Source organism: Pipra filicauda, unplaced genomic scaffold (genome assembly GCF_003945595.2).
Source record: "Pipra filicauda isolate LSUMZ 115617 unplaced genomic scaffold, ASM394559v2 scaffold3_size10097308_pilon, whole genome shotgun sequence".
NCBI classification, from domain to species: domain Eukaryota; kingdom Metazoa; phylum Chordata; class Aves; order Passeriformes; family Pipridae; genus Pipra; species Pipra filicauda.
In genome coordinates this window covers 1,409,451-1,425,392 of record NW_024104532.1, presented here as the reverse complement: position 1 = coordinate 1,425,392, position 15,942 = coordinate 1,409,451, and the positions used below count along the sequence as shown (strand labels likewise).

Genomic DNA, 15,942 nt, shown 5'->3' with positions numbered 1-15,942 from the left:
CTTTAGCCAAATGTCCACTCAAGGAACTGAGAAGTTCATCACGAATGTTGTGCTATCACTTCTGTTTTTCTAGTGACAGCGATGAGGAAAAATCAAGAAGAGGTAAATCTCCCAAAGCTGAATTTAAAGATGAAGAGGAGACTGTGACAACGAAACACATTCATATTGCACAAGCTACAGAAATTACAACCATCAGACAAAAACGCTCAGCAAATCCTTCAAAAACCATTGACTTGGGAGCAGCAGCACATTATACAGGAGATAAAGCAAGTCCAGAACAGAATGCTGCTCATCCTGCACAGCCTGCAACAAAGGTGAGACAGCAGGAGGGCACAGTAAAACATGATTTTGGAAACTGCTTTCTTCTGACCTCAGACGATTTCTACTTTAGGGTAGAATTTTTATTATGCAGTGTTCAAGGGAATTATTTTATCAGAAATGTTTAGTTGTAGTTTTCAAAGTCTGTGGAACAGTTTAATCTATGTGATTGATTTAAGATGTAGAATATTTTAGATATAGTCATTACTATGTTTTACTCTTCAGAAAAGCAAAGAGAAAACCTTGACCTGAAGTGTGAAGGATTCTCTGGAACTGCACAGTTATTGAAAAGTCACCAAATTCTTCAGTTACAATAAAAAAACCCAGACCTGAGTCATGAGTTTTTCTGGTAGTTGATTTTACATTTAACCACATTCCACTGATTGTTGGCTTCAAAGACAAATCTGTTATCTCTTCAAAGTAAAAGAAAACAAAACCTTCCAAAACCTCGAAAACTTCGCAATGTCATTTGATTGATGACATCATGTGATCTGTTGTGTAATTTCTTCTTCAGGCTGCTGTACCCTCTGGCAGCAAGCCATCTAATGACCTGGTTGACCTGTCATTTGATGGAGCCAGCCAGCCAGCTTCTACAGGTAGGCACGGTTTGGTTTTATTTCAGTAATGCATATTTGGAACCAATTCTGTTTAAAGCTTGTTCAAGCTTGTTTGTTGCTGTGTAGATAGAGTAGTAGATAAATGGAGAAATGAATACTGAAAAACAGTTTAGAACTGCCTAGAACCTTTTGTAGCAAGGTACTCTGTGCTGTTGCGTGGGACTAATAAATGTTAGCAGCACAAAGATCAACTGCCAGATCAGTCTGTCAGAAACTGTGTATGTAATGCAGTTATTTATAATTAACTCTAAAAGCAAGTGCAATTCACTCACATTCAGGCATTTCTCATAGTGCAGTGCAAAGGATGGAGATGGATGATCTCCATAGAAACTTTCATCTCAAGTATATGGCAAATTTGTTTCTTTATCTTTTCTCTTGGCACTTAGTTCATCCAAACCCTAATACCAAAAAGAAATTACTACCTAAAAGTAAAATTACTGTTTTTAAAATGCATCCCTTCACTCTGTAAATGTGCAAGTATGTTGACCTTCATATGGACCTACCTTTAAGCTCTCAAAATGCACTTTTTAGGAGTGTGTTTAATTTTAGTGCATTGCATACAGGATTGGTAGAGGCATTCAGGGGGTTGGTGGTTTGCTTTTCAGAACCGAAGACTAAATTTAAAGGCATGTTATTGTGCTTACCAGTTCTTTGTAGTAAGGGGTTTGGTTGTGACATGGAATAGAAAAAGGGCTTTGTGCACTTGTAGTCTGCTGGTGCAGTTGGGAGAGAGTTAACTGTGGGCAGAATAATTTTGTTTAAAGATCACTTTGAGTAGCAAATAAAATATGAGCATGTGCCTTTTTGTAGGAAGGAACCTTTCACAGAACTTCTCCCATTTACAAATAAGCAGTGTCTCATGATACATGGGTTCGTATTGACATTGTTTGTAAAAGTGTATGTGTATATCTTAGGCTGACCTGAGTGTCTGCTGTCCCCTTGTTTTAAAGACAAGGTAAAATCACAGAGGCTGTACCAAAAATGGCAGTCCAGAGGGGCTGGAGACCATGTGTGTGGCCATGTGGCTGCATTCAGGTGTTTGTAAAGACTGCTCTTACTCACTTCTAGCTGAAGTTACACCAATTCTGGGGTTATTGTAGGGGGAACCCCTGATTTTGTATTGTAACATATGAGCACAGTACTGTGACCACTCAGAGAGACCTTCCTTTCATCACTATCCTACCAAAATGCTACATCTGTAAGTATTCAATGCACTATAAAATATATCAAAACTACTGGAGGGGAGGGAAATTGTCATGGTAATTTAGTATCAGACATCTGTCTTAGTCCTTATTTCGAGTAGATCTTTACAACTTTGTTCACTTTTATTTTTGGGAAAGAGACATTCTGTTCTGGAATGTGTTAATTCCTAATTGTTAAGAAATAAAATTAATTTCATGTGCTTTGTTTTTGTGCACAAATGCTTAAATTTAAGGAACAACTTATTTTGTGCTGTTTCCTATTTTGTTAACTTCGTGTACAAAGGTGTTCATTGTACATTGGAGTTACCACAGTCCCATGAAATTTTAATATCCTGGAGCGGAGCCACTACCCCAAAATCAATACTGAAACAACTTCTATCCAGTTCTTATGGCAGAAGGGATTGGAGCCTTTTTTTATTTTTATGCGTGTGTATGTTTTTACTTTTATAAAAATAAAATCACATTGAGAATAGATGTTTCCACTTCAAAGCAAACCTGCCCATATTTCAAACAGAACTATGGCAGTTTCCATATTACAGTGTATTTAAATCTTTCATCAGTTTGGCTCCTTGCTGTAGTAAGCCTTTTTTTCTTTACCTTTTTTCTTCTTTTTCCAAAGCAGCATTTAGAAATGGTGCTGAGAAGAGGCATATTACCAGCTGGTCCTGCTAAATAACCTCTGCTGACCTGAGCAGGCAGATGGAAAGGGTTCATTTGTAGTGACAGATCTCGCATGGGAATCTTTGAGGCCAGCTCATGTTGAGAAGATTAGCACTGTCCTTCACGTGCAGGTCACTTGTTATGACCACTGCTCCTTGCAGCACAGGGTGTGGGAACATTCCCAGTGTCAGGCAAGACACAGGGAAAGGGTCAAAGGCAGCCTTTGATCTGTCCTGTGAAGGAACTGGCAGGGAAGTGATGTGAATTCAGGGAACTCAGGATTTGCTTATCTGTGTATTTTCAGGTGCAGAGATGTGGAAAAGGTTGCTTGGGCTCAGTGTTACACGTTACTGAAGTAACACAGTTTGTACGTGAGGGGGTTGGTTTATTGCCATAAAGAAGACAGAATCCATGGTTAGACCTGCTGGAAATAACTTTCTGGTGTTGCTGGAACTGAGGTTCTTTAACCTTAGCTTGCGATACCTTTCTTTATAGAGTTACTGCATCCAGCTTAATCTCTGTCATCTGGAATTCGATTTCGTTTGAGAACAGGCAAGAGAGGTAGAAGAGAAGATTACTTGATGGAAAATGTTAAGGGATTTTTTTGGGTTTGAACCTTATTCTGTTTTTAAAATTAAATTAATCCCTAGACACTTAGGCAGGCAGCCCAAGGATAATGGGTATAGCATGAGAGCATTAATTTTTTTTTTTTTAATTTTTTTTTGAGCATGTGGTCAGCAGTATGTCATCTATGTTGCTCATTTGGCATATAAACTCTCAAACCACTAACCTGTTGTGAACTCTGGAAGCACATAAGTGATGAAAAAAATTGTTTGAAAATGTTCATTGCAGTAGACAGAGTAAACAGGATCAGAACAGGGTTTTTTAGCTTAATATTTTACCAACCCCTTTTCATTCTCAGGTTTCAGTCAGAATAAAACTTGTATATAAACATAGGTAAGATGCTTATTAGATCACTTCAGAATTTATCGAAGAGATTCCTTAACTTTGTGTGAAATCTTCTCCCTCTTGGAAAGGTGGCGAAAGGGTTTCAATAATGCTGTATTGGTGAAAATTCAAAGAGAGCATCCTTGCATTCCCTGCTCATGTTTTATATCCAATATTACATTCTCAGCAAGAAGACATTTCCCCTTGGAAGAACGGTCGCCTTCCTGGCAACGTCTACAGTAGAATAACATTATAAAGAAATACAAGTACACATGTATTAGGAAGTGAATGGTTCCTTTTATTACTGCTGGCCATTTATTAAAAAGGAGATGGTTCTAGTTTAATTAACCCAGTTGAGAGTAGCAGATGGGGCAGAATGTCTTGCAGCGATAAGACAATTCCGAAATGGCACCAGATGTTGGAAACTGTCCCTGGTGGTGTTTGAGTGCAGCACAGATGTTCCAGTCCCACCTGGCTGGTTCCTAAGCACTGCAGGCTAAGCAGCTGTGATGTAACCTATATAATGTAGGCATAACACTAAAAGCAAAATAATTGAACTGCTGCAGCTTCTTCTAAGGGTGGGACTGCTTGGAGGTGAAATCTTTGAGGACAAACAAATAAGGTCAACTTCTTGGCTTCCTCAGGTCAGGAATCCCTGCTTAAAAGCAGTACCAACAATAACTGGGTGACTTCTTTTTTTTTAACTTTTTTCAGTTTATTTTTAAAAAGCAGTTTTACAGTATGGTTTTTAAATCTTCTAATTTTATACCTTTGCTGTATCTTTTAAGTGAAAAATTGTTACTCTGCTGTATTCAGAAGTTAATAATTTATATGCTATATACAAATGTCTAGTTGGAAAACTTAATGTTCTCCTTGTAGAAAGGGAGCAAACTTATAAAAAAATGAACACAAATGCAAACTCTGTCCTTGAAATCCCAATTCAAGAACATTGCAGAATCATTCATGCTTTAAGTAACACAAAAACTAAATATAAAGTGACATGTAATTTTTCATAGGAAGCATAATAAATTAACTTTTATACAGTAGGAATGTTTGGCTTTTTATATAATGCTCTCAAAGTTTTAATTTTACAAACTGCCAAACTAGTAGCATTTCTCCCTAGTTAAAATCTTGTTAATCTTTTTAATATCTCTACATTTATTTTTAGAGATGACAAAAACTTGCATATTTTAGTTCTTCCCTAGGAAAACAAAACTGCAAGATCTGCCAGGTAGTTGGAAATAATCCAGTTTATTGTTGCTCAGGGTTGTATAAATATAGTATGGAGATGAACAGGAAAACAGAGCTGACTTAGGGAGCAGAATCAATAAATCCATCGTGTCAAGTACAGAACAGCTTTTCTTCATAAGTCCCACATGCAGTTGTTGCAATGGATCTTTGCACAATCCTGTAACAGCTTTTGGCTTCCTTCTGTTTCTAGGTGGACCAACTGACCCATTTGGAGGATTTGCTGATTTTAGTTCACCTGCTGCTTCAGCAAGTTTCCCATCATCACCAGGTAGGATTAATTTACAGATTGATTTAAGGATCAGAAGAGGGGAAGAGATGCCACGTGGCATAATTGAAAGTCACCTTGCTTTGCATGGCAAACTGTGTGTGTAACTGGACCACAAGTGCTACAGGAGTAAGGAAGGTACCCACTGCCTGGCACAACCTGTGTCTCCAGGGCTGGTTCAGTGCACATGCAGTCATTTTGCAAGCAAACATACAAGCTGTTACACAGACATGGCCACCATCTGAACAAAGTTTCCCTTGAAATTGGACTAGAAAAAAATAAAATATACTGGGGGGCCACCTGAAGCAATCAACTTCCCTTTGGTGGAATGTTTTTGGGAGCCTGCAGTGCTACCCAGACAGAAGAGGGCTGCAGACAAGCAGGGAGTGGAGAGAGCTGGCTGGCTGTCTTTTGTGAAGTTAATTTGGGCAGGAGTGTTTGTGACTGGGGGTTCTCAGGGTAGGATTAAGTACAAAATGAGAAGCTAATAGCTAAGAGATTGATCAGAAAATCTACCTGTGAGCCAGCTTTTAGTCAGTGTGTTTATATCTCTTCCTTTATTTTACTGTGTTAGGAAAACTGTGCTACCTAGATTAGTTAATACACATTTAATTTGCTTGGTGGGAAAGAACTGCTCTAATTTTTTTACAGGCTTTCTTAGTCAAACCCAAGTTGTTTTGCAAACACAAAGCCGCCTACTATGCAAATAACTCCTGTGTTAATACAGTCTAAATTGATACAATCTTTTATCTGCATTAACATGATTAATCTATTCCAATCACCATTATGCAAGGGACAAGGAGTCCTGTGAAATGATTAATCATTCCTGAACAGCGTAAGCCCCTCTAGAAATCTTTTCCTTCTTGATTAATCATCTTTGAAGTCCTACTGAAGGGGCAAAACCTTCTCCCTTTTACCCCCACTTCCATTATTGGTGCTCAGTGCACAGGTCTGAACATAGAAGGAGCACACTCAGCATTTACTTATCTATCAAGAATATTTAAAGTAGGTTTTAATTTTTAATATGTAATACTAATTGAAACATTCTAATATAGGCCCCTCTTTGTGAGGAAGATCAAAGCAAATGTTCTAGTAAGGCCCTAAGCTAATGAATATTAGCCCACTTCATGCACTGAAGTTGTTGGCAATACTTGAATTTTGTGAACAAATTTACTCTCCTACTATTCTTTAAATTGTAATGTGTTGGTAAAGATGGAGAGGACTAAAGGTTCAAGGTGTGTGTTGATAAATATTTACATGAAGTGTGACAGACTGCTGCAGTTACACATGGGGGGGTGGAATACTGATGTAGGATATGGCTATGGGTGGCCCTTATGGAACCAGACACTGGATAGAGCAGGAAATGGAAACTGGCACTAGATTAATCTACCCCAGCTCTGTGTGTTTGAGTCTTCATTCACTCAGCTAAAGAAATTCAAGAGATGATTTAAATGTTCATTAGCATTCAAACTTCATTGCATATGGCAACAATGTTGCTTGTGACTGCTGAAGTACCGAAAGTGTATCAGTGAGATAATCAAAAAGCTGACCTAATCAGTGGCTCAAACTCAGAACAAGATGCATTGTGTGGCATGAGAGCTGTTTAAATGCTGTTACTTTGTATTCAGCATCTCCTAGAGATGATGGTTTTTAGCTTTTCTTCCCCCATCACTCCTGTGAAGCAACACTTTTCTTGTTAATCCAGAAACATGTGTTTTTAAGGGAGGTAACATCTCCTCCTGTTTGACTCAAAGGTTATGACATGCTCTCAGTTCACTGGTTTGTGTCTCAACATCTGTGATGCTTAAATAGGTGCTCTTGCAGGTGTCTATAAACAGCTCATACTATTGGATCTGTCCTCACAGTGGGATACAGTGAGAGCTCTGTGTTTTTATTTAAATGCTTGTCTCCAAAAACCTCCTATATTGAAATGAAACAATGTTTAAGTGATGAACTAAGAGTTCAGCAAAGCTGCTGCTGAGAGAAATGCTAGATCCAAGTTAGAAATTCTCCTTCAAGCCAAGGCATTTCGTTCAGGAATCAAATTTAGAAAACCTAATGTGTTTTACATGAGCACTTCATGGAATAGGAAGTGCTTATTCCTTATCTCAAATAAGCATTCCCTGACAACCTGCTTTCAAAGTTCTGGTTTTTACTCCCCTCAGCATGGTTTTATACAAAGAGCTACTAGTTGTATACAACCAAATTTTGTTGTCTTTCTTTTATCGTGATGGAATTTGCTTTATCAAGTGGCTTGTTCCTGACAACTGCTCTCTCAGCAAATACCAGAATGCTTAGATAAAAAGTTGATAAATGTTATCAAAGTTCTAGGTGTTGTTTTGACTGTAGCCTCCTGTGTACCCCTAAGTTATCTTCCAGTTGTACTTCAGCCAAAGAAAACCTGTCCCTGCTGGTCTTGCATCCACAGGTGACATGTTATCAAACATCCTTCTACTTTGTGTATGGGTGTTTCATATTTCTTTTCCTACCTTGTTAAAATTGTTGGAATATTCATGAGAGGGAATGATGTCCAGATGGAGGTTCTACCTGCAGATGTTAATCTGGACGGACACAGATCAGCTCTCATTTGTTTCAGTTCATGGAATATGGCATTTGCTCAGCGCCTTTCTCTAAGTCTTCTGCCTTTCTTCTCTCTCTTCCTTCCTCCCACACTGTTGCCTTTCCTTCAGGTACAGCAACAACTGGAAATGGAGACTTTGGTGACTGGAGTGCCTTCAACCAAGCTTCTCCTTGTCCCAGTGCTTCATCTGGAGAGCTCTTCAGCAGAACTGCACAGCAGCCGGCTCTAGAGCTCTTCAGTAGCCCCCAGCCAGCTTCGGGCCAGCCTCCAGCTGCTTCAAATGCTACAGATCTTTTTGATTTGATGGGTCCCTTTCAGACAACCATGACCACCACCCAAAGCATGAATTTCACCATGATGAGTGCCAGTTTACCCATGTCCAGGTCACAGGTATGCTGCTCTTGGTACTGTTTGCTAATGACCTACCTGGATTAATCTTTTTTCTTCTCCTTAGTCACAGCATTGAAAATGAATCCATCTCACTCCTGGAATGCATTAGACCTGGTCACTCAGATGTGATCAGCATGTTGTAAGGAAGTTTTGTCCATAAATGTTTGAATAGCCTACTAAAAAGAAAAGTCCTTTTATAGGCCAGTGTTCTCAGAGACGGTCTTCATTGATCTAGGAAGTGTTGCTGCTTTTTTGGAGAAGTTGAGGTTGATATTTTAAAGCCATTTTCCACAGCATGTTACAGGTTTCCAGCCTGTTTTATTGGGGTTTTTTTTTGTCTTCTGTGGGAGAAATTAACACCTCTTGTTTAGTCCAGTTTCCTACTGGTAAATTCTTTCAAGTGAATTCCAACAAACTTCTCTTTTTTAGCCTCTGCAAACCATGAACACGATGATGCCGAAGTCTAACTCTCTTTATAATGCGACAGAGATGGTCCAGAAAAATGCAAGCAAAACTCTACCCTCAACTTGGTCAGATCCCAGTGTAAATATCAGTTTGGACAATTTAGTACCTGGGATGCAGCCTTCAAAACCCCAACAGCCATCGCTTAACGCCATGATGCAGCAACAGAGTAAGTGATCATTGCGCTGTTTTGTGTGGACACTGAGCCCTGCGTTCAATAGGCCGGCCCTGAGACCTGAGTGCTCTAGCCTGCTGTTTTCCTGCCTTTAGTCACACTGGTTCCTGAAACTGCTGCAGTGTTGTGACACAAGTGATGTTTTCTAAATGGAGATTATTGATGTGCCAGGAGGCTGTATGTGTGCAGGTTCTACTGCAGAGCTTGCACCGTTGCTGTATCTTGATTTCAGGCTTCCTAATCCTTAGAACTTCTCTAGAATATGCAGAGCAGCATGTATTGGTAAAAAATTATATTTAAAATTTTTATAGAAGTTTTCTGAGTCTTCACACAGAAAATAGGGAAACAAGCAAAATAAAACCACAGAATCATTAAGGTTGGAAAAGACCTCTATGAACATCAAGTCCAACCTTTGACTGATCACCGCCTTGTCAACTGAGTGCCATGTCCACTTGTCTTTTGAACACCTCCTCAGATGGAGACTCCACCACCTCTCTGGGCAGCCCCTTCCAGTGCCCGACAACCTTTTCAGTGAAGAAATTCTTCCTGATGTCCAAATCAGGAAATAGGTGTGGGTTTGGCCATTGTGTATCCATGCTCACAGCAATTACCACATAAGTTTCTTAAAATGCCTGAGCACCTTCAGTGCCATCAGATCTGATCAGTGCTTTTTGTGTGCTTTCCCTTTTCTGCAGATATGCAACAACCCGTGAATGTCATGACTCAAAACTTTGCAGCCGTGAACCTCAGTCCTCAGCCCAACGTGATGCCTGTGCGACCCCAGAGCAGCACGTTGATGGGAGGGCCCATGCCCGTGGGGATGGGAATGCCCAATGTGATGACAGGTACAATGGGAATGACTGCCATGGGACCCACACCGATGATGAACCAGGGAATGATGGGAATGAACATGAACATGGGAGTGCCAGCTACAGGAATGGGTTTGACGGGCACAATAGGAATGGGGGTACCCAATATGGCTATGACCACTCTGACTCCTGGGACTGTACAACCCAAGCAAGATGCCTTTGCAAATTTTGCCAATTTTAGCAAATAAAGATTGTAAAATAGATAAATAAAATGAAATTAAAATAAAATAAAATAAATGGGCAGGCTGAATGAAGGATTTTTAGCTGCACAAATATAGCTGAGGAAGGGATGGAAAACACTGATTAATACTTTTTTTTTCTTTATCAGTTAAAGTGTCTACATAAAGAACCAAAAGCTATTTTCTAAATGTTGAAATAACTAGTGTTCAAATTCTGGAGAGGTGAAAGATTCTTCTAAGGAATGTGTTGGATGATTTTACAAAATAATTTGTATTAAGACCATCAAAAAACCTTTCCTATGTAGAAGAACCAATTTTAACGTTGAGACTTGATGGAAGACTGGATTGGGGACTGGATAAAAATGTTTGAATCTAATTTTATACTTTTCTTTTTTCTTGAAGAGCTTTGACTTTCTTTTCCCCCCCTCTCCCTGATCGCTTTGTCATAATTGGATCATTCCTTTTACTACCACTGAGTCCACAATTGTGAAGTCACTCAAGTACTATGATCAGTTTTTTATAAGAATATATATTTTTGTCCAGAAATGGCTTACATAAGTGACTATGGCTAATTCAAAGGGACCTGGAATGTATATATACTTTTGCTAATGTTCCAGCCACGCTGCTGTATTACCCAAATTTTTATTGTAAAAATTCTCTCTCAGCAATTTGGTAATCAACAGATTTTTGGGGTCTTAACATGCTTCTAATGTTATATATGATATCCCATGGAAGTCTAAGAGAATCTTTATCCAAGACTGCTGGAAGGTTTCCTTTCAGAAAACTCCAGAAAATGCGCTTTCTTGGAGTTCTTTTTGCAGTGGCACTTGGTGTCCTTTGTAGCACCAATGTCCCTATGGAGCCACTGGTTTAAGGCATCAGCAGCAAGTGAATCACACTTCAGTGATGTAAATCTGTAACCCAACCTAATCCAATGGCATTGGATCTTGGCTTTTATACAATACTTGGTGATTCTTTTGTGTAAATATGGCATTAGCAGCTGTGGAATCCAATAGAGGAGTAAAAAAAAATATATATATTAATAAAGGAGACCTGTAGCAGTCAAAGATTTTACTGATTTACTGAAAGCAAAAGAATGAATTAAGGTTTTTGGGGTTTTTGTTTTTCCTTCTGTAATTCTGCATTTAAGTTCACTTGAATCAAGATTTTAGAATCTGGAACACAAAGACATTGTTATATTCACAAGCTGGGAATATTGTTAAGAATAAGCACTATACTATAGGTATGAAATTTATTGCCTCCCTTTTCTTATGTTGAATTTCTTTTTTATTATTAAATTGATAAAACTTTGTTTCCATTGTATTCATAATGTTCTGTTATACATAACATTAAAATGTTCATTAAAATCAGTGTTGGGCTGCTTTTCCTTTCATTCCATTTGACGTTTATGAGAGCATTTGGGGAAAAAAAATAATTATAATTTGGGCAAAGTAATTTTTATAAATAATTTAAAATTGTTTAATGACTTCTTATCTGAAGCCTTTCCTATCTGGCTCTACTGTTAGGAATTAAAAATGAAGCAGGCAAGATATCCTGACCCGCTCCAGCCTTGCTAATGCTCCATCTACAACATTTCTAATTAGGCAGAAATTCATGTACTTCAGCTAAGTGGTAATGAAAAGTGATTCATTTGCTGAATAAGAGATGAGAGTGAGTGTAATTAGCTGACTGCGGTTTTTAATCTTTCAACAATTCAATGTGTTTAAATTAGTTTCAAAGAATAGGAGCTTTCAAGTGTTGTTACATCAAAGTAATCAAGGCAGGCTTCAGCGGCTGGGTAGGAGAGATCACTCTGGTTCCTGTTCTGAAACCTTTACACTTACTTGGAATAATCATCTTCAGACCCTTTAGTTGGAACAGATGGCAAGACTCAAACTGGTTCAATCTGTGCAAAATTGTGGTGGGAAGAAAGCTGGTTCCAGAGGTGGGAGGTGGGGGGGCAAGGAAAACTAAACCTGTAGTCAGTGTTATCCTGTCGTGCTGGAGGGTTGCAGTGCAGCTCTGTCCTCTGTGGAAGGTTTTTGGATGAGTAGGATGGGTATTCCTCGTGGTGTTCTTTTAAGGTGGGTTTGGCTGGTGAAATAGTCAGCTTTGAGTTGAAGGATCATGTCCCTGTTTAGTTTGTTCACATCTCACAGAGCAACCAGTGATTCTAATCAAGACAGTGATAATGAAGCAGATTTGTGGGGGGTTAGAGTGACTCCGGTGGAAAACATGTGGCCACTTTGGAATGGATCATTTGGATTGTGCCAATTACACCTTAGTCGGGTGCAGAGGCTCAGGGAGCAGCTGCAGTGCTGAACTGATCCCTGTTCATCCTGTGGATCAATATCCTCATTACAAAGTAGGGTGTATGGAGTGGGAAAAGCAGCTTTGTCAGCCAGCCACGTCATCTGCAGGTGGAGGAAAACAAAGTCCTTTGATCCAAAATAAACATCGAAAAAAAAACAACAAGGATTCCTTCAGAACATGGACCAGGGGCATCCCTGTGCATCTTTTCTGCAGTGGGATAGGTAACCTGGGGCATGGAAGTTTTGTCCCATTCTCTCTCCCAGTTCAGGCATGTGAATCACAGGTAGTAGTGCTTAGCAGAATATAGTTTACATTTTTAGATAAAGATCAAATGTAAAATGGGTTGGTTTTGCTTAAAATAGTATTGAACTCGTTTAAGATAAATAGCATAATATATTTCCATTTCTGATATTTCAGGTGTGAGCAAAGCAGCAAAATAATATCTTTAAAAATTATCTTTCCAGGTGCAAAAACAAATGAGCTACTGTGGGAATGGGGACAGACATGCACCATTTATCAGCTGCTGCCGAGTAAAATTTGAATATAACCAAAATCATGCCACTGTGTTACTTAGTACAACTCCTTTCTTAATTTTTAAAACTGGGTCCAGCTGTACCTGTGATCTCTGGATTTGGCTGGCTGGGTGTTGTGTAGCACTTGACTGTATATGTATATAGAATCATGGAATTCTATATATATAATTTTATGAAATAACTCTGTCTCTGTTCCTAAGAGTTAAACTTTTACCGCCTCTGGATTCTGTAGCTTCTGAAATCTGTAAGAGTTCACTTAAAATGAGTGAAATCCTTTGTAAACAATATCTATACTTTAGAAGAGGAGAAAGGGGCAGCAGAATCCAGCTCTGTGTTTGATTTTTTTTTTTATAGAATCATTAAAAAAAAGGCATCTTGATGTGTACAAAGGAGTAATAAACTCCAGAACAGGTGCAGGTTCAGTGATAACTAGAGTACCCACCATGTTCTACAAAAGAAATTATATTCAAAACAGCTAAACAAGGGTATTTATAGCAGCATCTGTTTCAGCTCTATCTGTCAGCTAAGAACAGTCTGACACAGCTTAGGGGAGGTGGGGGAGGGATTTATCAATGAAGTGTTTACATAATGCAGGCAGGCATTGTATACTCAAGGTGATACCAGCTATAACAGGATAACAAATATCTAAAGACACTTTTATTCTCAGAGGCCTTTGCTCCAGGAGTCGCTCTACAAAATTGCCTCCATGTTCCTCTGTGCATGACTGTAAACACTTTGATAGCAGATGACATTTTATAGTACCATCACTTGGTTCTGATTAAAGCTTTTAATGCACAAGGGTTTGGTTTGAGGGGTGCTTTTAATTTTTTTTTCCCTTGACCCCAAGTTTTATTTCAAGATGCTACTGACTAAAATTCAGAATTGTTTCAGGTCTGTTGGGTTTGCAAACACATTGAAACTCTATATTTTAGGCAAAATTCTTGCATGCAGAGAGAACGTTTTTGTTAATACAGAATTGTCAGCACAGTAAAAAATCTCATTGTGCAGGGCCAGGTACTTGGTGACAGACTGGACTGAGGGAAATTAAAAGTATGAATGAGAGATTTGGAAACTAAATCCTGAATACCTGCATGCTTCCTCTTATCCCCCCTGAAGCTCTGCCTGCAGCCAGGAAGAAGTAGTTGCCCTCTTCTTTCTCTCCTGGTAATGGAAGTGCAGCTCCTTGGGACAAAGCAGGGCTGATGCTCCTCGTTGGCTGGCACGACTGAGGGGCTGTGCAGTTCCTGCCCATCAGCCAGGAACAGAATCCTCATGAACCTTGCATTTGGAGCTGACTTTAACATTTTAGACATTTCTGTGGCCAAAGAGCTTCCTGGAGGTGGTGGCAGGAGGGTGGTGGTTGTTCTAGCCCTGCTTTTGGGAGCTGCTTTTAGAGCTTGGACGAAAGAAGTTGCAAAAAATAACTCGGTGAATCAGGTTAACCTTGCAAGACTGAGAAGGATGCCCCATGGAATTTGTAAGTCAACCTGTACAGCCTGTTCAATGATCTGGTCACAGTTTTATCTAGCTGGGATGTCATGGAATTTTGCTTCTCTGTATAAAATGACCTTTAAAATCTGAGATGTGTCTCATTTTCATTTTTCCCTGTGTTTCTACGTCCATTATTCACATAAAGAACGATAAGAGGTAAGAGAAATTCTACAGAATGGGGAAAATGAAGAAAGATGCTTTTCCAGAACTCCATGTTTCCCAGGATTCTGCAGCTGGGGGTTCTTTACATGGAGTAATCCAGTCTCTACATCCTTGTAAATTCTGCATGTGTACAGCACAGCAAAGGCTCGGTTCATCTCTGTTTTTAAAAGTGTCTGTACTCACAAATTTGCAGATTTTTTTTTTTTTAATCATGCCATAAGGTACTGGTTCAGTAATTAACTGGTTCTTTAATCGAGCTGCAATTACTTTGTTTCATGAGAAGGGAAAAAAAAAAGAATGTACACCAAGACAGAGCTACTTTCGACATCTGGGAACCTCCTAACAGCTGGCTATCTAATGAATATGCATCTGCTTAAGAGGCTGTAGGCCATTAATAAACCAATAGATATAAAACAGAAACAATCTTTGTCAGCTTCAAATGAGATTGGATGCAATGTGCTGTGAAGTGTCACTGTCACATTGAATCCAGCCGGGGAGGTTAATCCAGCGGCTCCGTGGTACCGGCGGCTCCGTGGCGGAAAAGGCGGATGCAGGGAGAGGGCTGGGCCTGCCGAGCTCTGCGGGTGGTTTTTGCTGCATTTTGCCTCCTTATTTCTCCTGGTACCAGTTGGGTTTGAGCCACCGGTGACCTTTTTCTTTGCCATTCCAGCTAGTGTTGTCTTTTTTGGTCTGACAGAGGAGGATGTGGGGTTTCCCTCACAGTTTGATTTGAGCGACACGGAAATCGATCACATGAATAAATGACGGCGGAGAAGTTACAGGAATGTGATAAAAATGCACCTATTGACTGAGACCTGGGGCTTTGTAAGGAGGCTCAGAACAGCCCCTGAGCCATGTTGTACAACAGGATTGTTGCAGGGTGAAATAAATACTCTTAAAACAGTGACAATGACCTCATGTGACTAGAGATATCTCTGACCCCTTAAGAGTTCTATCTCCACTTGTTCCAAGGTGTATAGCATCATATGTTGTCCCGAGCTGTGCCAGCATTTGGTACCTTATAGCTGTGTTGTTCTGCACCTTTGTTTCCTGTGGCAGCTCCTGTAAAGTGTGAAATAGATTTATTTTAGACATTTATTTTATCCCTTCTGCACAGCTCAGGTTAGTCCAGTGTGTCCTTCCTTTCAAGGGATGATCACACTGAGCAGTAGCCTCTCACAGCAGTGAGAAATGTTAACTAGGTGGCATTTTCCTAAGTGAAAATCCATGATTTCCTCTCAAGCCCCGGTAATGGAAGAAGGCACTGTCAGCTGCAGAAGAGCTGGGCTGCAGATGCCCCTGGGACAGGGGTAGGGACAGCTTTTATTTTTGGTTTTGAGGAACTGGAGTAGCAGTTTTGTACCTCACCTGGACCTTGCTTTAGAGCCAGACTTAGTCCATATACATTTCAGTTCTCAGGTAACTCTTTAAATTGAGATTTGGATTAGTTTTCTATGTGGCTGAGTTGTAAAGGGCAGTCTTAGTTTTAGCAGAAAGATCACTGAAACATTAAGCGTTTTCCCCCC

The 15,942-nt window shown here is 39.6% G+C and overlaps 1 protein-coding gene across 1 annotated transcript in view; it reads left to right on the top strand.

Moving 5' to 3' along the window:
• Positions 1-11,288, top strand: part of CLINT1 (clathrin interactor 1) — a 46,531-nt gene extending 35,243 nt beyond the window's left edge. Inside the window, exons 7-12 of the mRNA XM_027718555.2 lie at positions 74-314; positions 833-914; positions 5,187-5,264; positions 7,952-8,232; positions 8,662-8,863; positions 9,565-11,288. Of these exons, the coding sequence (XP_027574356.1) occupies positions 74-314; positions 833-914; positions 5,187-5,264; positions 7,952-8,232; positions 8,662-8,863; positions 9,565-9,926 (1,246 nt within the window). The 3' untranslated portion in view covers positions 9,927-11,288. The remainder of the gene's footprint in view (positions 1-73; positions 315-832; positions 915-5,186; positions 5,265-7,951; positions 8,233-8,661; positions 8,864-9,564) is intronic.
• The last annotated feature ends 4,654 nt before the right edge of the window (positions 11,289-15,942 follow it).